This window comes from Actinia tenebrosa, unplaced genomic scaffold, assembly GCF_029948245.1.
Source record: "Actinia tenebrosa isolate PJP-AT-01 unplaced genomic scaffold, QUT_ActTen_1.0 PGA_scaffold6__47_contigs__length_16458017, whole genome shotgun sequence".
In the NCBI taxonomy this organism is placed as follows: Eukaryota; Metazoa; Cnidaria; class Anthozoa; order Actiniaria; family Actiniidae; genus Actinia; species Actinia tenebrosa.
Window position 1 is genome coordinate 737253 of NW_028292583.1, and position 24821 is coordinate 762073.

At 37.0% G+C, this 24821-nt stretch overlaps 2 protein-coding genes and 1 long non-coding RNA gene across 4 annotated transcripts; 1 reads left to right on the forward strand and 2 right to left on the reverse strand.

Annotated features, from left to right (window-relative positions):
- Nucleotides 1–589: 589 nt before the first annotated feature.
- LOC116304675 (centrosomal protein of 70 kDa) lies at nt 590–15974 on the reverse strand. Of its 2 annotated transcripts, none has more exons than XM_031714436.2 (21): nt 15840–15974; nt 15304–15358; nt 15172–15200; nt 14219–14324; nt 13820–13943; nt 9176–9224; nt 9002–9049; nt 8232–8405; nt 8067–8152; nt 7249–7317; nt 6621–6864; nt 6013–6101; nt 5106–5183; nt 4929–5001; nt 4314–4364; nt 3571–3669; nt 3284–3448; nt 2146–2479; nt 1713–1800; nt 1121–1200; nt 590–807 (listed from the first exon to the last, which is right to left on the reverse strand). In XM_031714436.2, exons 1-21 carry the CDS (start codon nt 15846–15848, stop codon nt 743–745), a joined length of 2115 nt encoding a protein of 704 aa, XP_031570296.2. In that variant the 5' UTR covers nt 15849–15974; the 3' UTR covers nt 590–742. The 2 variants fall into 2 exon arrangements, with proteins under 2 accessions (XP_031570296.2, XP_031570297.2); XM_031714437.2 differs by lacking the exon at nt 15840–15974 and adding an exon at nt 15469–15614.
- A 911-nt stretch (nt 15975–16885) lies between these two features.
- Nucleotides 16886–24437, forward strand: LOC116304669 (bifunctional purine biosynthesis protein ATIC). The gene is made up of 18 exons (XM_031714427.1): nt 16886–16950; nt 18116–18242; nt 18665–18741; nt 18835–18901; nt 18987–19075; nt 19156–19234; nt 19862–19934; nt 20056–20277; nt 20927–21181; nt 21522–21611; nt 21687–21818; nt 22133–22225; nt 22316–22389; nt 22576–22621; nt 23087–23149; nt 23214–23273; nt 23674–23769; nt 23853–24437. The coding sequence occupies exons 1-18, from the start codon at nt 16920–16922 to the stop codon at nt 23970–23972; spliced, it is 1794 nt and encodes a 597-aa protein (XP_031570287.1). The 5' UTR covers nt 16886–16919; the 3' UTR covers nt 23973–24437.
- Nucleotides 19590–22796, reverse strand: LOC116304671 (uncharacterized). The gene is made up of 3 exons (XR_004198083.2): nt 22742–22796; nt 21943–22075; nt 19590–21763 (listed from the first exon to the last, which is right to left on the reverse strand). It is a non-coding gene; the product is annotated as an uncharacterized LOC116304671 (long non-coding RNA).
- Nucleotides 24438–24821: the final 384 nt, after the last annotated feature.

Genomic DNA, 24821 nt, shown 5'->3' on the forward strand with positions numbered 1-24821 from the left:
GGTAGTTCTATGGGTGTCTACAGTATGGTAACACGTCATAGTATGGTAAATACATCATTACGGGTTGATGTATGTGTGTTTACAGTATGGTAATACGTCATTCATGGTAAATACATCATTACGGGTTGATGTATGTGTGTCTACAGTATGGTAACACGTCATAGTATGGTAAATACATCATTACGGGTTGATGTATGTGTGTTTACAGTATGGTAATACGTCATTCATGGTAAATACATCATTACGGGTTGATGTATGGGTGTCTACAGTATGGTAATACGTCATAGTATGGTAAATACATCATTACGGGTTGATGTATGTGTGTCTACAGTATGGTAATACGTCATAGTATGGTAAATACATCATTACGGGTTGATGTATGTGTGTCTACAGTATGGTAATACGTCATAGTATGGTAAATACATCATTACGGGTTGATGTATGTGTGTCTACAGTATGGTAATACGTCATAGTATGGTAAATACATCATTACGGGTTGTTCTATGGGTGTCTACAGTATGGCAATGCCATCATTTGGTAAATATATCATTATGGTGGTATTTGCGTTAACATAATCTTTCATGGTTAATTGCATTGTAGCTTAATTCTTTATTTTCATGTTAATTTTTACATTTACAAACTTTTGAAGTTTTTTAAAAGTCTTAAATATGTATAAATTGATAAAATTTTTGAGTGATCTTTGAGGTGAGGTGTGAGGTGTGGAAGATTTAGTATTTCAATATCAGTAGTTCGGAAATTTTATTAGAGCTCGAACAGCTGTGACAATTTCGTCCATCTTTTCGACTCCTATGAAGAACGGGAAACAAGTAATAAGTAATAAGTACGGAAATGTAAGTTATTGGAGAAGGAAGGCAAGAAGAGGGTGATACAGTACAAGAGATATGTGATTACCTAATAGTTTGCAGAGTTCTTTGACCATACTTTGGAAAGTAGGGAAGAAGGACAAGAAGGAAGAAGAGGACGAGAATGGTACAGTACAAGAGATATGTGATTACCTAATAGTTTGCAGAGTTCTTTGACCATACTTTGGAAAGGAGGGAAGAAGGACAAGAAGGAAGAAGAGGACGAGAATGGTACAGGACAAGAGATATGTGATTACCTAATAGTTTGCAGAGTTCTTTGACCATACTTTGGAAAGGAGGGAAGAATTCATCATATTGTTCGAGTCGCTGGATTACTCTAGTAAACAACAACAACATGGTAAAACAACATATTCGTAACAAGAATAAGTCCAAGATAAACGAGTTATTTATTAGCATATGGAACTCCTTCTCTTCCTAATAGGCGTAATATTTTGCCATTTCAGACCACGTGTCATTCTCTTGAGAATAAGATTCTTGTGCTCAACCGTTAAAGAAAGAAATAGTACTCTAGGGAATGGCACATAGTCTGAATTAGGAAAACATTACACCCAAGATAAAGAGGTGTATTTGCATTAATTACCAGGGTTGAAAGAAACTGGTATTACATTTATTTGATTAAGAAAATAAATGCAAGAATTGCTGGACGTTTCGATGACATCCTGTATCATTTTCAACATTACATTTATTGATAATGAAATTGTAGAATAGAATCAATAAACGTTAGAAAACGCGGGAAAGATTGTCAGTCGTTATCCTATTCCCTAGGTTACACATTCCTATTAAAGTGGTTAGCTTTATATCCGTATTATTTTATCAAGCAATACATACCCTGTGAGATCATCGACTTTCAGTAGGTGCTTGGCTTTACTCAGCTTACCAACTGCATTGACAACGTCTCCTGACTTACAGGTTGGATCTTCAAAATAAATACACCGGGGGTGAGTACCAAACCTTATAACATGTTTAAATAGGCAATAATGGCATAGGAGTTTGAAGGGGGAGGGGGATGACGGTGGTAACGTTCTGCTGTAGGCCATTTGCACTGGTTACGTGACACCCCCCCCCCCCCTCCCTTTAAGCAAGCAGCTGTGACAAAATGAACACCAGAAATAAATAGAAGACATGGATATTAGTAAGGAGGAGACGTTTCAGCTCATAACATGAGACACAAAATTATATATTTCATAAGGGTTGGTATGGACAAATGTGTTTGCTGGCAAAAGGTGTACCAAAACTTCAGTGTAATTGCCCAAGAACTCACCTAAGTTCAGCAGTTCTCTAATAGTATGCATAGCATTGTACACCTCGCCTACCCTCATGTACAGTTCATTCATACGAGGAAATACACCAGATATGCTTGTCACATCAAAGAGTTTCTGGAAATGCGCAACAATACTCTGTAACTGTTCCAGACTAGGCTTCTCTGATCCTCGAAGATCGCTTGGCCGAGCTCGTTTGTCCTCGTTGCTAAGTGACTCGACTAAAGCTTTGAGCTCCTTTACTCTTAGCGGCTTGTTGTCTTTGGGTTGGAACATGGACTCTGGTTTCCATGGTAACAGGTTGATAGACAGGTCAATAATGGCTTTTTGTAGATCCTGTTAAAAGTTGACAACTTGACATAAGGAGAGAGGTAAGCAGTGCAATAGAAGTGCAAGATTTTAACAGAAGACCAGCCAAAAACCTAAAGGGTGTATGAATAAGTAATGTATGGTTCATGAAACCGTGTCTCTCAAATGGCTTCCTCACCCAATCAATGATTGGTCAATAGAAGATCCGGTGTTCGATGTTCCACGATAAACTTTTAATTAACCAGGCAGGAATTATGTAAACTTCAATTAGTGAATATCTCGGTAGGCAAGGAAAATATCATTTCTAGTTCTTGTGTTCAAAATCTTGGCTGCTGGCTGGACTCTAAGTATGTCGACCCACATTACAAATGTATGCAAAGCTGCTCTAAATATAGCCTGCGTTCCATCCGGCCTTTTCTTTCGAAGGTATTTTCGAAGAAAATTCCGGATGTGACGCAGGCTACTCTAATTTCGCAAATAAGAATATAATACATAAATTTATTGGATATCAGAATCGACTTATCCACTGGATAAGAATTTATCCTTTGGATAGCGCTATCCACCCTTCGTACAACCGGGCCCAGAGGATAGAAGTAGCGAAATGGTTTAAAAAAATCCCTAATTAGTAAAATTAAATTTAAAATCTCAGGCATTACAGGAATAATACTCAAGGGGAAGATACATGAAATACTATAAAAGCAAAAGGAAAACCTTACGCCCAAGTTAAAAGTTAACTATGATAAAAGTTGACCGTGAATGGTAAAAAAAAAAAACACAACAAAAACAAAAACAAGGTAATGATTTACGAAGTATTGTTACTATTTCACTTACTTTAAGAGAGCGTAGTTCTTTGGCCCATAGTCGTAATGTCGGTATAACATTCTGCCAAGCTCTCTGACAGAACACTGCATGTGTGTCTACACTCTGATGGAGGTGTTCAGGCGGAAGCTTCGGGGTGCCTTTCTCTTCTGTCAGGGCAAGTGTGTCTGTTATGAGCTGTCAATGAAAACAAGGCAACAATGTCAAGTGCAGACTTAGTAAATTGTCATCACTCTATCAGGATATTACACGCGCACAGTTTTAACTCAGTTCTAACTTTGATGAAACTAATCAAGTACCTTCTCCATGGCTGGAAAAGCCTCAGTCATCAAATCAATAGACTTTAATCTGTCTGCAAGATCTCTTAAATCAAGAACTGCAAGACCTGAACAAATCTCCTGAAGGCAAGAAAAAATAAAACAGTTGTTACGCATGCGCACGGGGAAAATAACTTATTGTTGTGACCATTGTAGTATACATTTCTATGACATTACAGAGTTTAAGATTCTCGTTTACGGCAAACGCGAAATGTCAGTCGACCAATAGAAAGTTATTTAAAATTAGTGAAAAGGAATCGCAAAAATCTCCAAGTAGTAGATAAACAAAAGAATACTTGTCTTTGTCGAGAAAGCCGGTTTGCAAAAGGTAAAGTGAAATATAGGAAAACGATGAAAACGTGGTCACGTTTGCCTTTTGCGGGAAGGAAAAACGGGAATCTTAATCTGCCTATTATCGTGGCTATGAAATGTAATAGAAACGCATAGAGTGATATCCACAAAACCGTTGTTTGTTGCGACGTCAAACTGTGACAATCCCGCACAAAGTGCACAAAAAGAATCACGCTTGTTACATTTACAACGGATCACTATCAAGATTGCATGCGCATCTAAGCTTCACGGGCCACAAAATAATAATCAAGATAGTACATAGCAAGTTATACTCATGTAACTGTTTTCAATGATAAGACGCGCAGTTCATTATCTTGTGAGCGCATGAAATTGCACAATTTCAGCAACAATTTAAAAACGTAAATCCTGATTACCTTCAGATAGGCCCTGCACACATCGATGGGCAGTAAGTCAATGTCGTCAACCTGTGCAATACAACAGTAAAGTGCATCAAGATTCATAACAGCGCTACCCAATATAAGGCGTTAGTATTTTTACACAAGTGAATATAATAAATCCGGCGCGCTCATTGGTCACAATTAACGTTGTATGCTGCTATATTCACCTACAGGCTCAGGCTAAATATCGGGGAATATTTATCTCGCCGCTCGAAGACATGCGTATCGGTAAATATTCCCCGATATTCATTTCGCCTTCGGCGAATAATTGTTAAATAAAGCCTGGTTCGCTAGAGCTACGCAAATGCAAGCGCAAGCAATGCTTACACGTGAAACACAAATGAAAGCAGATAAAAATACTCAAGCTCGGTAGTGCTTTGTAACGTTTGCGTTAATGTACGTTAATGCGTTTGTGTTGTCCCCGGTTCACACGTTAAAAACGTAAATGAACACGCAAGCACAAGTAAATGAAAAAGTATCCATTCCTTGCGTTCACGTGCAAATGCATTTGCGTTCACACGTATTTTTGCTTGCGTTTACGTTTGCGTTGCTCGTGTGAACCAGGCTTAAATGGGACTTTAGTCTACTCACGTGTGTCGAGTATCTTTTATTCTGAACCGCTTCAGTCGAGTCTTTTTCTATATGTCGCTTGCGTGAAGGTGGTCTACAAGACAATAACGACAATATATATATAAAAGGGACACACTTCCGCAAGAATACATTTTCGTGGACTACAGAGCAAATACTTTATGCAGTAAGTAACCTTACATCAGATTGTTTTCTGCCAGGATTTTTTCTAATTTTTTGTTGTATTTTCGGGTTTTCTTCATTTCTTCTGGCATTGGCCTGTAAACGACACAAAGCAAAATGCGACAAGATGTAAACAATTTGTGTAAAATCGCTACATTTACTAAATTTACAAACTGATGCTGATTGCAACAGAGCAAAGAAAAGTCATTTTACATGACTCGTTTGCATATCTGCAGACATCGTTTTTACAGAATCTCCTCTGTTCATTGTTATACTAAACAGCGCGGACATATCTCAGATAAAGAGGGTTACTCATACTATAGCTGTAATATTTTTTTCATGACAACACCAACAGCATCGCGAGTTTTATTAAAACAGAGGTGCCGAACACATTTCGCTCGCTTTTTTTCTATACTCCGTGTGTGGCTAGTGGGACCTGAAACAACCATGCTCGCCTGCAGCAAATAATCATTATCATAAGACCTACTTCCGTTTGGGAACCCTGTGCTACTTTCCCGCCAAACAAGTACCTCAAGTACCTGCTATAACCCCCCTTTGAAAAATTCCTGGATCCGCCCCTGCGTATGTATATCGTATGCTGTAAGTCAGTAACGTTAGTTTCCCAATAATCCATTTGCTGCTCTAACAGCAGTCGAGGCAACCGGTGACTATCTACAGATCTCAAGCAACTGTCAGAATATTTTGATTCATAGAGATTACTTAATCAAAAATTTAAGAGACGAATATCAATTCATCCCTGAGCAAGGGTAATATCTCTCTCAGTGCTTATATCAGTACTTAGACATGCATAACCTATCTCCTATTGCTTTTCGCCTATCGCTTATTGCCTATCGCCTGTGGCAATGACAACGTTTATTGAAATAGGTGTATATCTCAGTACCGCTATAATCATTTACACTGTTACCTTGTCTGGAGTTCCATCTTCAAATGTGTGTTTTCACTCTCTAACAGTTTGATGAGTTTCTTGGCATCTTTAAGGTGTTTTTCGTAATACTGAAAAAAGAAACAAACAACATTAGTATACCTTTGATTATTTTACTCCTGACGAGTATCCAGGTTCCCTGCTAGTAGAGTCTCCATTTTTGGCGACTTTCTTTGCCAAGATTTCCGTCAATGAAGGAGACTCTGCTAGTAGGAAAGTATCAAATGGACCAAGATCTACGCAGTGACTTAGGATGGGGCATGGCAAATTAACACTGTGGAGGTGGTGTTCCACAATTCTGATTGACTCCTCATTCAGAACTACCTCAGTTTTTTTTGTTATAGAGCATTATTGTTCTCACTATCATGACGTTTATACTTGTCATGTCTATCATGCACATGTAATAGTATTGTTTCCATACAGTTCATTCCTGTCCACATTGCACAAGCCATGGTATGAAGCAATAGTTATCAAGCAAACGACTCACAGTGCCTGGTCATCCAATCACAATTCTCCGAGACACTTGCCTCACCCATTCTACATCGCAGTCTCATGAACAAAAGAAAGTGTCAAAAGTAATCAGTACTTACAATAATCTTGTCCTCTACTTCTTTAAGCTTCTTTGGTTGTTTTCCTTCCTTCCTCCATCGTCCACCTGAGCCAGTTTTAGGACCACCATCTACCGGTGAGGTTCTGCCAGGAAATGACTGGCCTTCATCACTTGTTTCTCCAGATGCGAGGTTCTCTGAATCCTCTTCAGTAACTGTGTTAGAGTCACTTTCTATGTCGCCGTAGGATCCGACGTATGAAGCATTATGGTTGTCTCTTTCTCTCCTATCAAACACATCGCTCCATTATTACGACAAAAAACGAATTCTAACGTCCTTACAAAAATTAATGATCTTAACAATGAGGATACAGCTTGCTGACAATCGAGGCAAATAGAGATCAGGGGGCGAGGACAGGGAGCAATTACCCTGGGTTCCAGAGGGCAATTGCACGGTCAGTGAACATGCAGCTACATGCTGATGATCATAGCCTTCTTCAGAATGAACCCCATTTTTGCCCCCACATTGGACTCCATATCGATCGAAACACTATTATTAGGACCATGATAACCACCAAATGTGGAGTGGACAGAAACCTCTTTGATTCCAAACCTGAGTTTGGGATGTTATAATGTGTGATCTACAAGTTTTATAGCCTTGAGATACTCACCTGAGAAGTTCAAGTTCTTCTTTCAGATCATCTATCTTTGCTTCATAGCTTTCAATAATGTCCAACATCCTGAAAATAATTTCCACAGCATGACAATTTTTTATTTATTTATAGTTCAATGGTTACAACATTACAATAATAAAGGTGTTAAGGTGTTGGTAAGTGTTTGATAACGTAATGGTAGGGTATTGGTAATGCTAACATACATGTAACACTATGGTGTTGGTAAGTGTTCAATAACGTAATGGTAAGCTAACATACATATAACATTATGGTTGATAAGTGGTCGATAACGTAATGGTTATATGAGAACATACATGTATGGTAACAGTATGGTGTTGGTAAGTGTTCAATAACGTAATGGTAAGCTAACATACATATAACATTATGGTTGATAAGTGGTCGATAACGTAATGGTTATATGAGAACATACATGTATGGTAACAGTATGGTGTTGGTAAGTGTTCAATAACATAATGGTAAGCTTACATACATATAACATTATGGTTGATAAGTGGTCGATAACTTAATGGTTATATGAGAACATACATGTATGGTAACAGTATGGTGTTGGTAAGTGTTCAATAACATAATGGTAAGCTAACATACATATAACATTATGGTTGATAAGTGGTCGATAAGGTAATGGTTATATGAGAACATGCATGTGCTCTAACAGATGGTGTTGGTAAGTGTTCAATAACATAATGGTAAGGTGTTGGTAAGACATACCACCACTTTACCATACATTGTGGGTTGATCACAACAGCCAACTAAGGCTAGTAACATGCATGATGATTCTTTGGTTACTGGGTTACCTTTGGTCCACTGCATTCTGTTTGTGAGGAGATTTGTTTTTAAAGTGTCTAAATAGTTTTGTCTGTCTGTCTATCCTTGCTTCTTCCTGAAAAATCAACCAAGATACATTCAACTGATTGTGAAAATTGTTGTAAATAATTTCAAGCAAACTAAATCAGTATTACCTTGTGAACAAGATCTTGACATCTCTTTTGTAGCCTAGCAACCTCATCATCCTTCTTGGCTATCTTCTGTTCCATCTGGTTGAACAGGGCCATGACTTCACTTTTTGACATCTGTAGATCATTAACCTCTTCACCATGACGATGGAGCTCTGATAACCTTCTGCCTTCCATTTCCTGGACAACAAAGAAGGGTAACTCAATATTTCCTAACATTATCTCACTCTTAAGAAAATATGGGGGGAGTCAATTGCTTGTGGGTGAAGAGCAGCATAGCATAGCAGCCCAAAAGGGATGAGGTTTGAGTTGCTGCGGGTAAGGGGATTAGGGGGATTTTCTCCCTCGTAACCCCCCCCCCCCCAGGTTGCTATGATGCAGGCTGGGTTGAGAGAGGCAGAAATGGTTTACTTGGATAATGTATATCTGCTGAAGCGCAGTAATTAAATAGTAACTAATTTAAAGCAGCTTGAAGGTAAGTTCCTTCAATGATTGGCTGCCCCTATCAGTGCTCCATTTTATGCCGTTATTACTGTGTAACTCCTAAGTCACACAACATGACAATAGATTCTAAAGAGAGAAGTTGGAAAGTGTGTGGCACCAGTGGAACTAGGAAGAAAAACCTATTGATGAATTACATGGCAGTGGTAGAGGGACCGTTTTAACAGTACAAGGTGATGGACGAACAGTCAATGCTTATTATCTGCTGATGATCTAATAATAATAACATGATGTTTGAACAGATCTGTCAGTGTTAGTCATACAACTGTTATTACCTGGACATTGAACTGCTGTGTTTCCAGTTGCTGTTCCAACTCTCTTATCTAAAAATATATATTTCAGTGGTCAATCTCAAGTAATTTTTTTAGCTTAATTTAAATAACTATTAACTAAATTGTATTCCATCTGTAATTAATATTTTCCTTGTCAATTCATAATCTGAGTATTACCTGTGTCTTGTAACTCTGAATGGTCTCAAACTGCTCCTTATTTTCTCTTCTACAAGATGATGAAGTCAGAGATTATCAATTAATATATTATTATATCTTCTCTAGCCAGGTTATTGCATACATGTACAGTTAAGAGTGGCTGTCCGTAACGGTCGAGAATGGCGGGACAGCGAAGGAATTTTCAAATTTCTCATATTTTGTCAGAAGACACCCTTTGGTAAGCTCTTTTAAAAAATCCAGTTTAAAACTTCAAGCGCTTTTTTATTTTGGCGAATTTTACGAAAATCTAAAACTCGACTTCCGGTTCGCTCTGGACCGGTGTGAACAGCCCAAAATATTACCCATATTTAAGAAGGCCTCACTCGTTCAAAAATACTCCTATCGATCTGATACTTTTTCAACATTTTAACTAACTATCAGACTCCAAAAGGGATAAATAATATTTTTGGGAAAATATTTTGTTCTCGCTTTTTGGGATTTTTTTTCGATGGCATTTCAAGCAGCTACGACGCGAAGCAAATTTTAGCCTAAGTTGAATGCCCTAAATTATCACCTGGTATATATTTTATTTTCACTAATACTATATGATCTGAAAGCTTGTTTATTGTACTTCTTTTCCTGAAAGTATTAGCCTTGGAACGCAAATACTTCCTCGCGATTAATCGACTCTTCTATGTAGCATACGGCGGTCTAATTTCGGATTCAGAATCAAAGCGCCTGCTTTATAAATATTCAAAAACTTTCTTGGATCACCCAGAATGAACATTTTAATCGTAAACAACATTAGTTTGATGACTGTAAACTATACTCCAGCTATATATTATTGACTTATACTTTTGTACTGGAATATTTTAGAGAGTAAGGACTTAAGCGTACGAATTCTAAGTTAGAAAAAAAACCTTTAGACCCCATCAAACGCAGGGTTTTTTTATTTTTCTCTTTTCTTTGTTTTTGTTGAATATACTTGCTCAAAATCCTCCCAAATTTCAATTAGTTCCACGTTATTCGTAGAAAAAACAAACTCATTTTCGTACTTTCTCAAAATTAATGGAATAAGTTAGAGGACACTATGATTGAATAAACAAACTGAATTAGTTGAGAAGCGTGGCACGTGAACGTCGATCACTTGTACCTTTCTTGAATTATATGAACTAAACAAACAACCTTTATGTTTTGTATTTTTTGTCTTTATCTCTTGTCAAAATTAATAATAACTAGTGACTAAAGTGCGTGCAGTTGCTTTCGTACTATTTCATTTAAGCCCCTTTCCCGATAACGTCACACATTTGATTCGCATCAACACTGCCTACTCTGTTTTTTATAAATCGTCCTTGTTTTAAGAGAAGTCAGTGGCTAACAAACCTGTTTCCTTTCTTATTCATTCGTCTAGAATGAACTGTTTGACAGGAACAATTGTATGGTTTCTATCAATTACGGCCGCAATCGTAAACTACATTCAAGGTATTTGGTGCTTTGCTCTTTTAGGGGAACAGGAACATGTAACTCTAGAGCCTCACAGAAAATCTGCAGCATTGTTACCTAGAGAGTTTTTAAGTCTGTCATTTTTCACCATTGGAACATATATCGTATTGGTCGTAAGTGACAGGGTGCTGTAGTTGGCAGGGCCGTAACCAGGGGGGGCACAGGGTGCACGTGCACCCCCACATAAAAGCTTAAGGTCCGCCGATTTTTTTATTCGATGTGCACCCTCCCTGTAAAAGTTCTGGTTACGGCCCTGGTTGGAAAGTCGAGATAGCTGCTTCTACAGTATTGTACTGGGAAAATTATCATCTTCCTCTATTGCGTTTGGGGAGATAGCAAGGTCTTCAGGGACGGTCTGGCCGAGTACTTGAAAAGACGCAAGCCGTCGGGACCTCGAGCACGTCTCATGACCTTTTCTACAAATTCTGGGTTTAACTTTCTTCCTAAGGTTTACTCAATGTTGAGCTTGTTGACCAAGTAGGTTCTCTGTTTTTTGATAAAGCGGTCAGACTTTTTATTTTCTTTGAGAGCCCAGCCTCTTCAGCAGATAAATCCGAGGTCCTCATATTACTAGACGAGAATTTTAGGGTCGGTAGAAACCCCAACCCCCTCTTCCAAGCTTTGTATTTGACGGCCTTAGCAAGATCAAATAGCGATTGTTTCTCAAGAGATTTCGACCATCTCTCAAGAGAAAAATGCTTTTCAAGAACAGAGAATCTTCGCACTCGCACGCAGCCGCCGCCAGAGCACCATACCTTCATTTAATTAAGAATGTAGTTTACTATTGCGGCTGTAATTGATAGAAACCATACAATTGTTCCTGTCAAAATGTTAAAAAAAAGAATAAGAAAAAGAAAAAAAAAAACCGGCTGCTCAGCTCGACGATTAGCTTGCCTACTGAGCAGCTATTACCTGAATCTTGGCTATAAACATTAATGTTGTAAAGCATAATTTGATATATATATATATATATTTTTATCAAACTCATAAATAATTCATGAGGAAAACACAATAGAAATCACGACCATGAAGGAGGTTTTATATCTGATATAGATTCGTCTTCATTTGCATAAACTTAAACTTGGATTTTCTTGGCCAGATTCACTTCAATTTTGAAAATTTTAGTGAAACACAAAGGAACTAACCTAGACGTTTGATAAGCAATCTACAGTATGAGTGGCCGTGTTGTATCCGATATACAAACACGAGGCGTAGCCGAGTGATTGTATATCGAATACAACACGGCCACTCATTCTGAAAAAAACGTCTGTCTGATGAGTGCGTAAGCACGAAACTCGGAGTTACAGTGAACATGTCTCGTCTTTAATCCAATCTTTACTATATATCTGTTGCTCTGCATCCCTACGCATCGAGCACTGTTTCACCAGTATAGACCACATTACATACTTTGTTATATATATATATATATATATACAGCCATTTGCAAAAATTATGGCCGTTTCAAATATAAATACAACTATATCGAAAGTATATCAGACAGGGCGGGATATCATTCTTGATATTTTTTTCCAGAAAGCCCTAATGATAGACAACTTGAAAAATATATAGTGGAAGATATCCCATAATACTTGATATGCTTTCGATATACTCGTATATGTATTGGAAGCGGCCATAGTTTTTGCAAATGGCTGTATATATATATATATATATATATATATATATATATATATAATATGTTATTATTATTGGTAAAAAGATACTTGTTGTTCCTGTCAAACAGTTTATTTTAGGCGAATGAATAGGAAAGGAAACAGGTTTGTTAGCCACTGACTTCTCTTAATGAAACAAGGACGATTTTTGGCTTTTTCATTTAGAATCAAGTTAAATCAATCAATTCTGAAACCCCATATAAAAACAAGCAAAAACAGCAACAAAAGAGAAGGGAAAAAAAGCAGAGTAGGCAGTGTTGATGCGGATCAAATGTGTGACGTTATCGGGAAAGGGGCTTAAATGAAATAGTACGAAAGCAACTGCACGCACTTTAGTCACTAGTTATTATTAATTTTGACAAGAGATAAAGACAAAAAATACAAAACATAAAGGTTGTTTGTTTAGTTCATATAATTCAAGAAAGGTACAAGTGATCGACGTTCACGTGCCACGCTTCTCAACTAATTCAGTTTGTTTATTCAATCATAGTGTCCTCTAACTTATTCCATTAATTTTGAGAAAGTACGAAAATGAGTTTGTTTTTTCTACGAATAACGTGGAACTAATTGAAATTTGGGAGGATTTTGAGCAAGTATATTCAACAAAAACAAAGAAAAGAGAAAAATAAAAAAACCCTGCGTTTGATGGGGTCTAAAGGTTTTTTTTCTAACTTAGAATTCGTACGCTTAAGTCCTTACTCTCTAAAACATTCCAGTACAAAAGAATAAGTCAATAATATATAGCTGGAGTATAGTTTACAGTCATCAAACTAATGTTGTTTACGATTAAAATGTTCATTCTGGGTGATCCAAGAAAGTTTTTGAATATTTATAAAGCAGGCGCTTTGATTCTGAATCCGAAATTAGACCGCCGTATGCTACATAGAAGAGTCGATTAATCGCGAGGACGTATTTGCGTTCCAAAGCTGATACTTTCAGGAAAAGAAGTACAATAAACAAGCTTTCAGATCATATAGTATTAGTGAAAATAAAATATATACCAGGTGATGATTTAGGGCATTCAACTTAGGCTAAAATTTGCTTCGCGTCGTAGCTGCTTGAAATGCCATCGAAAAAAAATCCCAAAAAGCGAGAAAAAAACATTTTCTCAAAAATATTATTTATCCCTTTTGGAGTCTGATAGTTAGTTAAAATGTTGAAAAAGTATCAGATCGATAGGAGTATTTTTGAACGAGTGAGGCCTTCTTAAATATGGGTAATATTTTGGGCTGTTCACACCGGTCCAGAGCGAACCGGAAGTCGAGTTTTAGATTTTCGTAAAATTCGCCAAAATAAAAAAGCGCTCGAAGTTTTAAACTGGATTTTTTAAAAGAGCTTACCAAAGGTTGTCTTCTGACAAAATATGAGAAATTTGAAAATTCCTTCGCTGTCCCGCCATTCTCGACCGTTACGGACAGCCACTCTTAAGTTAATAACAAGGTGGTTTTAATCAATACATAATTATTCATTCTAACTTGTACATGTAACTCACTGCATTCTATTGGATGCTGAAATCAGTTCCTGTACCAGTGCTTGTCTTCTATCACAGTCTGACATCAAACTTTCAAGGGTGTGCCGCAGATGCTGTGTCGTGTGTTCTTCAAGGATAACAGCACCTGAAAACAGTGATAATCTTTTATTTAGAGGCCTCACAGCAGACCAGCTAGAGCAGCCAGGCAGCTTTGCCTTGACTTTGATCAGCCTGGTTAAATTTGAAGGTTGACTTCAGGGAGTTCAATGGCCTTCATGACAGTATACGTAGCTTCTCTTGTTAGATAAACAAAACTTAATATGCACTGTTTCATTTATTCCTATACCTAAACTTAAGGGATTTTGAGTCATATGGTTGCACTCCATTCGTAAAACAGGCTATCTTATTTTGTTTTCTTACCTTTGGGTATTTGGTCAATCCTGTTTCTAGGTAGAACCATGACAGGATGAAAACCATGGTGACGTAGCTGCCGATTAACTTCAGACCAATCAGAAATAACACCACTCTGTACAATTACAGAGAATAATAATATGCTATTAAATGGCTTTCAAATAATATAATGGTATTGAGGTACCATTATAATATATATCATGATTTCAGTTCATGACATGTACTTAATAACTATAGATTTTCTTAGTTTTGTAATTCATGACTGAGCCAGGAACCTACATGAATGGATATATAGCCAAGGATTAAATGATATAATATTGGTAGGAAATCTATCTACTAACTGCATGGCACTTATACTATAATGTTACACCTATTTCCATTGTCATGTGACAATTATAAATTAAAGACAACTCCAGAACACACATCTGGGTTTATATAGGCTATAAATCAAAATATTTACTGTGACCTGAATCTGAGTATAGGATTTCAACTAGTTTTCTGGACCATATAAATCATCGATCATCATTGAATTGATTTAGGATAATAATGTTATTATGACATACATGTAATTATAGTTTAATTTTAAGGAGGCAGCATGGTCGAGTGGTCATAGCATCTCGCAATCCGGTGGTGCCGGGTTCGAGTCCCGCTGTGGCCACTAGCTGAGACTGTATTTGTTCCGATTCCTGATTAGTTCAGATTCAGTTTCTCAACCATGCTTGTCAATAGCCAACTGGTTTGCCTCCTTGCCAGTTGGGATTCGTAACATGCTTTATGTTCATTTAATCTTTCATTTCAGTTTATTAATCGTAGGAGGGCCATAATGGAAACTACTGGGTCACCAGTAATGTATGTTACCCTCATTAAATAAAGTCAATTTATTCTTTATTTATTTATTTTTAATTAGCTACTAATGCTATGATCTCTTAGATGAATCAAGTTTTTATTAATATATTACTTACTGTTCTAGGAGATTCATGGGGTGATTCATCTGCAAAACGAAATTGAAAACTCTTATATAGATTGAAATTGTGAAACAGAAAAACAGATATGATTGATTGATAGTAAAATACAGGAGAGCAAGATAGCTGTACCTGGGATATCTCCATAAGTACCACTGATTGTCAGCATGTTGCTGTCAGAGGTATTCTGCGGTCAAAAAAGGAAGGAAGTAGTATAGCATAGTATCATTAGTGTAAGTGATTGATCAAGTTATCACATGCATCATGCCGAGAAACACCACTCTTATTCATAAATACCTTCGCTATAACTTACAAGCCAATAAGTATGATATCTACGGCTTTAAATAACTGATTAAAAACAGGCTAGATATTTCAATGATTTGACAGCAGAAGTGAAGAATCAATGGAGCTCATAAAAACCTTGTTCTATTAATTCGGTCCCGTTGTCTACAACAGCTGATCTGATCGTTACTAAGAAACCAACTCGAAGCCATGCTAGGCTTCTATATTGCATTGTAGGGTAGTTATTTACCAAACCACTTGAACAATGCAATCCAATTCGTTGTAGTTTGAGACAAATTAGTTTGTAAACAAAAGGACAAGTTTTGTTGTCAAAACAACAAACAATAAAAGAAAACGCAAAAATATATAATACAAGACCTACTTACCTCATCCATGGTGGAAAATGTATTCTGCCGTTACCTCTCCTAATTCAACTTCATTATAAAACATACGACTTTTTTTAAAAACTAAGTAAAAACTATAAAAGCTAAAAAGTCACAGATTGTCCGCCATTTTGAATGTTCAACGTACAGCAACCCAAATATGGTAACTATCATTTACATATTTGCATACATTATGCAAATCACCTGTTTCCGGAAGTCGCTCCCTTATCAGCTTTTTATTTAAAGATATAACTAGCTAAAAACTAGTGTGAGCTGCGTCGGTGTTTCTAATGAAACAGTAATGATAAAAAGGTAAATTATACACCGTGAAAAGATGAAAAAACTTACTGACGTTTCGGACGCTAGTCCTTCGTCGGAGTCTTTTACTCCGACGAAGGACTAGGGGTCCGAAACGTCAGTAAGTTTTTTCATCTTTTCACGGTGTATAATTTACCTTTTTATCATTACTAGCTTTTTATTTAGACATTTTTACTAAAATATTGTACAAAAATACCCCTACATGGAATGTAAGAAAATCATTGAAAATTCAAAACAAAACTTGCTGTAAAACAGTGGACAAAATTGCAGTTTTTGGAAATCTCTATCATCTTTTCGTTTAAAAACTCTTACTAAAAACTATATGGAAATACACAGGGTAAATAAATTATTATTAACTCGAAAGAGTCCTCGAAAGAAAAATAAATGCCTTTTCTTTTACATTCCGATTAATGAAGTTCTGCAATTTTGGCGGGAATCTTTTGATCAATTAGATCACAGGTAGCCCAAGCTTGGTTTCTGTGTTGTCCTGTTATAAGGAAATAAAGCCTCGAAGTTTTACCCGATCATTGAGAAATAGTACTTCTTTCGCTCTGCGTGGTTATTTTTTGAATTTAGCCCGTTTTAAGATTTTTCACGTTTTTTATTTCACGTTTCAATGATTTTATTAAAATTTTTGATGAACCATACATTTCCTTATAACAGGACAACACTTGGGCTACCTGTGATTAGATTGATTCTATTGATCCCCTCGCACAAGTCCCTCTCGTAGTTCGACGCACGTGGAGCAAGGGTCAAGTCGATAATATGGCGGCTGCGAGCGAAGGTGGAAATTTAGGTGAGTTATGGCCTTGTTTTATCATTATTTCTTCTTCATAATATCAAAACAATGAACCTAAAATGTTAAAGTTCACGCGGAGTATCTTCTTGCTTTAGTTTTTCTGGCATAAGTCATCAATATAATTCTAATTCATAATTTCATTCTTATTATTTGGGATATATTTAGAAATTTTCTGAATTTATATATATGTACAAGTAAAATGAAAATCTTCGATATTTTAATTTTTATATAACGTAATATATATATACGAACAATTCAGCAATTTCGACTTTTCCATCTCCGTTGTCACAGCGTTTCGTATTCCCCCATGTTATATGTTCACAGGTAGCCCAAGCTCTGTGTCATATATTTATAAGGCAATGTATGGAGATATTTTAAATACCGTTATTCAATGGAAATATTTAAATAAAATTAACCTTTCTTCCATGGCGTGTTTTTTTTGTCCATTGATAATGTTCGTGACCAGTTTTGGGAGAATTTGAGTCATTTTAAGCCCCATTCCAAAATAAATGGGAAGGTTGAACACTCGCCTCATGAAAAACAATTCCTATCGTAAAATCACTTGGCAGAGCCGTGGAGAGGTTTTTTTGCAATCAATCCATACCAATAACTTCGAGCCAGCTCACGGGACTGAGCCGTGAGCCCTCCTAACTTTCACAACCAACGACTTTGAAAAACGTTATTAAAGACAAGGGTCGGCACAGAAGAGCTGTTAAGCTCTCTGTTAGGCTTGGGAATGGTTTCAAATTTAAACCTTACGGGGAGGGAAGTGGGTGTTTGTATTGTAAATAAAATGAAATTTCCTTTGCACCGGGTAGCTAGGGTGCTGAGTTCAGTGACCAAGTTAGTGATGTGTTCCCCCAAACACTGGGCACTAGCGCTGTGTGTTCCCCCACCCCTCCCCTAATAGAAATTCAATGCTATGTGTTCTCTTCAAAATGGACGACTTGGTAGACTGTTAAGCTTATAAAAAGCAAAAATATCTGAATTGTTCGACTCCTATATGTACGAAGACAGAAAAGTCCAAATTTCTGAAATTTGTTCAAGTGGCATATACATATTACAGAGATAGAAAAGTCGAAAAAAATATGGTTGACCATACATACGATATACATACTGTAGAATTTTTCTGAATATGTTAATGCTCTTATAATTTTGACAGCTCTTCTAAGTGTATCAAACAAACAAGGTCTTGTAGAGTTTGCCAAGAAACTTCATGATTGTGGGTTCAGGCTTATCGCCTCGGGAGGAACAGCAAATGCTATCAGAACTGCTAATATTCCAGTCAGGTAATTTTTTAAGGATTGTTATAAAATAACTGTTATGAATGTCACGTTCTGATTAGTTTGGAGCACGTGCTTTATGAGAGCACATTGCACGAGCGCTCACTTTCAGTTGCGTCATTCCTATCTATTATGGTAATTTGTATTTTATAAAAGAAATAAAAAACTTGCTTGCTGTGCTGTGTGCAGTCATAAAGCACTTGGGGATTGGCAGATTGTAGTGATGGAAGTTCGGGGGGACTTGCTCGAGTCATCAGCTCAAGCCAGCTGTGCTAAGGGGGGGAGGGGAGAGGGGAGAGGGGAGAGGGAGTGCCACACAGCTTATTTAATTTTTGGTGCCTTAGACTTAGACTGGGGGTTTGTTAAAGGCTGGGGGCTTTATAGATGAAATATAGTATTTTATTCACTGATTCTTGTTTTTGTTTCAGGGATGTTTCTGAGATCACCAATGCACCTGAAATGTTGGGTGGTAGAGTCAAGACATTACACCCGGCAATACATGGAGGTATGTCTAAGCCCCAAGGGTGTTAAATATTAATTAAGATTTACTCCATGTTGCATATAAATAACATATCTGAAATTTTTGTTCTGTTTATAGGTATTTTAGCTAGGATAACAGACAGTGACAAGGCTGATATGGAAAAGCAAGGTCATGAGTATATAAAGTATGTATGAAAAACTTTGTTTTTTCTTGTTTAGCAGTATTTATATCTGTTGGTATTAAGTAAGCCATTTTTCTTCCACTTTTAGAGTTGTAGTTTGCAATCTGTATCCATTTGTGAAGACAGTAGCAAAAGAAGGAGTTACAGTAGTTGATGCTGTAGAGCAAATTGACATAGGTAATAATATGATCATTTTAATAATGTATCTTTTTTATATTGCTGTTATTTTATATTTTATATTAATTTGTGTGTGTTAGGTGGAGTGACGTTACTGAGAGCAGCAGCCAAGAATCATGCCAGGGTGACAGTAGTATGCGACCCTGACGATTATGACAAGTAAGTTGTTTTTGGTAAAGTATAATAAACTTTAAACTCAGTGTCAGATGAGGTTTGGCTACTGCAGGTGCCAAATGCCTCCACAAGGGAAGCGGCTGTCCCCATCAAGGAGGTTACTATGGTAGCCACCCATGGTCCACCACCTTTCTTCGGTCAACTGACTGCAGTCAGTGGAAATTATACTCACCTGTAATACGTTTACCGGGGAGAGGAGGGTGGGGCAAAAAGATGGTTTACCAACAAGAGTCGTTGAATTCTGTATGATGAACTCATATGTGGGCCTGCATAGCAATGGGCCGCCCCACATTAGCACATTAGACCCTACATTTCTATTAGACACCATTCATTGCATTAGCATGAGGAAAATAAGCCTGCAGGCCTCAAATTTAATTTTTCCTAAATTTCATGGTTTAGGGTCACATGACATCCTACCAACAACCTGCTCATACCCTATCAACATCCTGGTGTTTGGATTACCTTTCGAACACCTTTTCTACTCTTTCGCTTACTATACCTGTAAGAATTCTTTAATCATTGTTTATCATGGAGATTTAACTTCCAAATTATCCATAATAATGTAATATGTTAATCCTTATTGTTGTTGAGATCTAATACAATTGTTTACAGAATTGTATCAGAGATGTCTGCAAGTCCTACTCAAGAGGTTTTGCCTGATACTAGAAAATCCTTAGCATTAAAGGTATGAATATATTTGCAATCATATTTCTATGTTTTAATGAAGATGGACCCTAGCAAAACAAATTCCTTAGCAATGCATTAGCTTGATATTTAAATTGGTTTGTGTTTTATATCTGTTGTAGGCTTTTAATCATACAGCCAGTTATGACTTGGCTATCTCAGATTACTTTCGTAAAGAATTCAGTGAAGGGGTGTCTCATATCCCATTGCGTTACGGTATGAACCCACATCAAAAACCAGCACAACTTTACACCATGGAACCTCAGTTACCAGTCAAGGTTGTTAATGGATCTCCTGGTTTTATCAATTTGTGTGATGCTTTCAATTCCTGGCAACTCGTCAAGGTTTGTATACATTTCATATTATTTTTTAGTCAAGTTGTTGATTTGCAGATTAATGCAGTTTTTGATATAGAGCGTTTTCACGTGACATCACAGCGGCCATTATGGGGTACCAAAACAATACATTTTCTATCCTCCAGGAATTGAACTCTATTTTAAATTATGCAAATACTGTGCAGAAAGTTTCTATTGTTTATGGCTGCCTTCTCACGTGAGTGAAAACGCTCTATTCTGCAAACTCCGACATTTCAACAGCTTGTTTTGAAATTGGTTTTTCACTGCTGCCAGTCAAGAATTTTAGAAGGTACCAACCAATTGTTTGATTGCCAGCAGTGAAAAATGAAATTTAAGTGTGCAGCTTGCAAATACCGAGTTCACAGAATTATGGAAAACCGTAGTATTAATCTTGTAATGTTAAGGCTTCTACATGCACTGGGATAAGATCCATGAGAAAGTAGGTTCATCATCTTGAAATACCTTAATCAAATGGATTGATTTCCAGTTCACCCTCAGTGTTGACAGCATGACCTTGCCCAACCTCTCCATGAAAATTCCATATTTGAAGGAATTGCTCTCAAAAAAACTCACAGTTTTGGTCATAATCAGTGTGAGGTCACAATACACTTATGCTTGTCTTTGCATTTTTATTTAGGAACTTCGAAAGTCTCTTAACCTTCCTGCAGCAGCATCCTTCAAGCATGTTAGCCCAGCAGGGGCTGCTGTTGGCGTGATGCTCACACCAGAGGAGGCTAAAGTTGCAATGGTGGATGACATGATTGATGATCTTACTCCACTGGCTATAGCATATGCAAGGGCTAGAGCTGCTGATAGGATGTCGTCATTTGGTGACTGGGTGGCCTTGTCAGACACTTGTGATCTGCCAACAGCAAAGATCATTTCTAGGGAGGTAGGATAAGATAGTATCAACTCATTTATTCAACTGTCCTCCTTTGATCTTTCCACCTTTCATTCTCCACTTCCATTTATCCATTTACCTGCCTATTTCTTTATTTCATTCAGCCACCCCTCCCTTTACCAATTAGTCCTCTCTCATACTTGCCAATCTACAGCCTGTATATCCTTCATTCACTCATTAATTCAGTCACCACCCCCATGCATTCATCTATCTATCCAATCTCCATATATTTATAATCTATCTAGCCACTCATAAATCAATCTCATCCACCCATCTTTTCAAGGGTTTAAATCCTATCCATTTTGATTCATTCATTATTTTTTGTCTTAAGGTATCTGATGGAATTATTGCACCTGGTTATAATGCTGAAGCACTTGAAGTCCTTAAGAAGAAAAAGGGTGGCAAATATTGTGTTTTGCAGGTAATAAAATAAGATAATTTTATTCTCCTTGTTCCTTCAACTTTTGTCTCCATACTGATTAGAGCTGTGTTGTAGATGGATCCAAACTATGAGCCATCACCCATGGAGAGTAGAACAATCTTTGGTCTTCACTTGGAACAGCTTAGGAACAACTGCACAATTGATGAAAATGTTTTTAAGAATATAAAAACCAAGCAAATAAAATATGTAAGTACAACATGTAGACAGTAGTTGGGACACTTAATTAATTTTTGTCATGCAATGGAATAACAAATATAACCTTTGAGTACCTTCAAATTATATTAAACACTGTTTATTGCAATAATCTTACCTGCAAGTACATGCAACGGTGGACCTGTACTTTAATTGGGTTGAAATGAAGGCATTGTAGCACTGACTATACAGTCCATGTATGACCTCAAAGTGTATAGCTCTAACCAATGTACAGTGGCTGAGACTACAGACTACAAAATATTATACCTTATTAGTACAGGCTTCATGTATATGTTTGTGGTCCACAGTTGCCAGCAGATGCAGTAAGAGACCTGATAGTTGCTAGTATAGCCTTGAAGTACACTCAGTCTAACTCTGTCTGCTATGCCAAGAATGGACAGGTACTATATAACATTTTTACCATTTCTCTATAATCCTTGTTTTTTCTATATTATATTGTAGTGTGTTACAGTAGTTGTTGTTTTTTGTAGGTCATTGGTATTGGAGCTGGTCAACAGTCTAGAATCCACTGCACAAGACTTGCTGGTGATAAGGCTAACAACTGGTAAGAGGCTGCTCTGTTTTGTGAGTTATCTCATACTGTCAATGACATTGATAGCAGTGGGTGCACATGATGGTCTTAAGCAGGAATTGGGCTGACAAACGTTTTTACTATTCCCCAAGAAATTTAAAATTTGTACTTCAAGGTCCTACGTAGGTGATGATAAATATTCAATGTTTTGCTTTTAAGGTGGCTGAGGCACCATCCTAGAGTTCTTGGAATGACTTTTAAAAAGGTAGACTTGCAGCCTTGACATGTAAATATAATTGTAATGATAGTTTACAGGCTTTGATGGAGATAAACCACGGGAAACCCAATGCATGCTACTAAAACCACAGAAAGCCCAAATACCAACCTTGACATGTAAATATTGTAATGATAGTCTACAGGCATTGTTGGAGAGGATCCACAGGGAACCCAACACATGCTACTAAAACCACAGAAAGCCCAAATACCAACCTTGACATGTAAAATTAATATTGTAATGATAGTCTATAGGCTTTGATGGAGATGATCCACAGGGAACCCAATGTATGCTACTAAAACCATAGAAATCCCAAATACCAATCTTGACATGTAAATATTGTAATGATAGTCTACAGGCATTGATGGAGATGATCCACAGGGAACCCATCACATGCTACTAAAACCACAGAAAGCCCAAGTACCTATGAGTACTAATTTCATGTTTATATTCCAGGGTGTGAAGAGAGCAGAGAAGTCCAATGCCATTGATGTATATGTCAATGGAACAGTAGGGAAGGTAAGTAATACTGTTTTTTAACATTGCTTCTGTTCAAAAGTAAACTTATTTATTTTTTCCAAAGGACAATGACAAGGCCACTTGGGAAGACATGTTTGACAGTCCACCAGAGCTTCTGACTGAGGTAAAGGAAAATCATTTCCCTGAATTTTAATGGCATTTCTTCAAAATGTTTTCTATGAATTTCAAATTCTCTTAAAAGTACATGTGACACTGGGGTGGGAAAAAAATATGACATTGGAGACACCATCACAGTTCATGTATCACAACAGGATTTTTAAGCGCTTTCATTTCCCACACCTTCCATAGCCCTACACACCTTCTATGCCCTAAATTTTCAAAGTCGGGCATAATTTACAGTGTTCTTTTAAAAGTACATTTATTGGAACACTATTATCATGTCACTGCGACAATCAGTGGCACATTAAAAAGTTTTGATTGTAAGAGGCCTCTGAAATTTGAAGCTCTGAGAGCATAAAAAGCACTCTAAGCATGCTTGAATGATTGGTTTATTGTTTCTTTAGTCTGAACGAGAGAAATGGATTAGCAAGTTAAAGGGAGTGTCTTTGAGTTCAGATGCCTTCTTTCCATTCAGAGACAATATCGATAGAGCTGTCCAGGTAATGTTTGATTACTTAGCTTGTGAGATGCAATTTTCTTTAGTATATGACCTTACTGACTTGTTGGTTTATTGGTTTCATAGAGTGGAGTCCATTATATTGCTAGTCCTTCAGGTTCAGCAGCAGACGACATCTGTGTTCAAGCCTGTGATGAGCATGGTATTACCATGGTACACACAGATCTACGTCTGTTTCATCATTAGTTCGCTAATATTTAAAGCCAAAAGTATGATCTAGTATAATAATACTCCATTTTACAGTTCCATTCAGTGACCACGAATAATAGTTCCGAGCCGAGGGCTGGATTGCCGTGCATGATAAACTGTAGTTTCGCTATGCGCGGAAACTCTAACCTCGACATGGAACTATTATTCGTGGTCACTGAATGGAACTGTTAAATGGAGTATTGTAAATGTTGGCATTGCAATCAAAAGTGTGGTGAGTGTAGATTGTCAATGTTATATGATTTTTTCCAATCAACCTTTTAAAAAAAGTGGTGCCACATTTAATTCATAGTTCAGTGAACAGCTGGTATGTATCAGAATTTATGTTCAGATTTAAAAGCACTTGCAAAGTTAAAGAAGTGATTGTTAACATTTATGAGGATGTCATGAAATGATAGACTAATGTAAAGTTGTTATTAATAATAAAGTGTAAGCTTATCTGCATAGTTAAATTCTTTAATAGAACAAATTAGTTTGTGTACAAAATTTTCTTGTAGCTTTGACTGGAAGATTGGGTTCAGCTTAACTCTGCTATAAAATTATTAATAATAGTATCCTAAGTTTGGTGTTGGTAGATTGAGAATGTCATGTTGGGCAATCTTTTTTATCGCATGCTCATATTCAAAGATGAGGCATTTTGTGCAAGACTATTATGCATGCTATAGAAAACACACACAAAACATAATTAAAATTTATGTTAATGGGGATAAGGGATAAGGGATGTTTTGGAGTTCCTTTTTGTTGGGGAACAATCTTCTACCATGGCCATTATCTTACTGAAAGCTACCAATATGTGTTAATCAAAAGTAGCCCGTTTATACTTTTGTT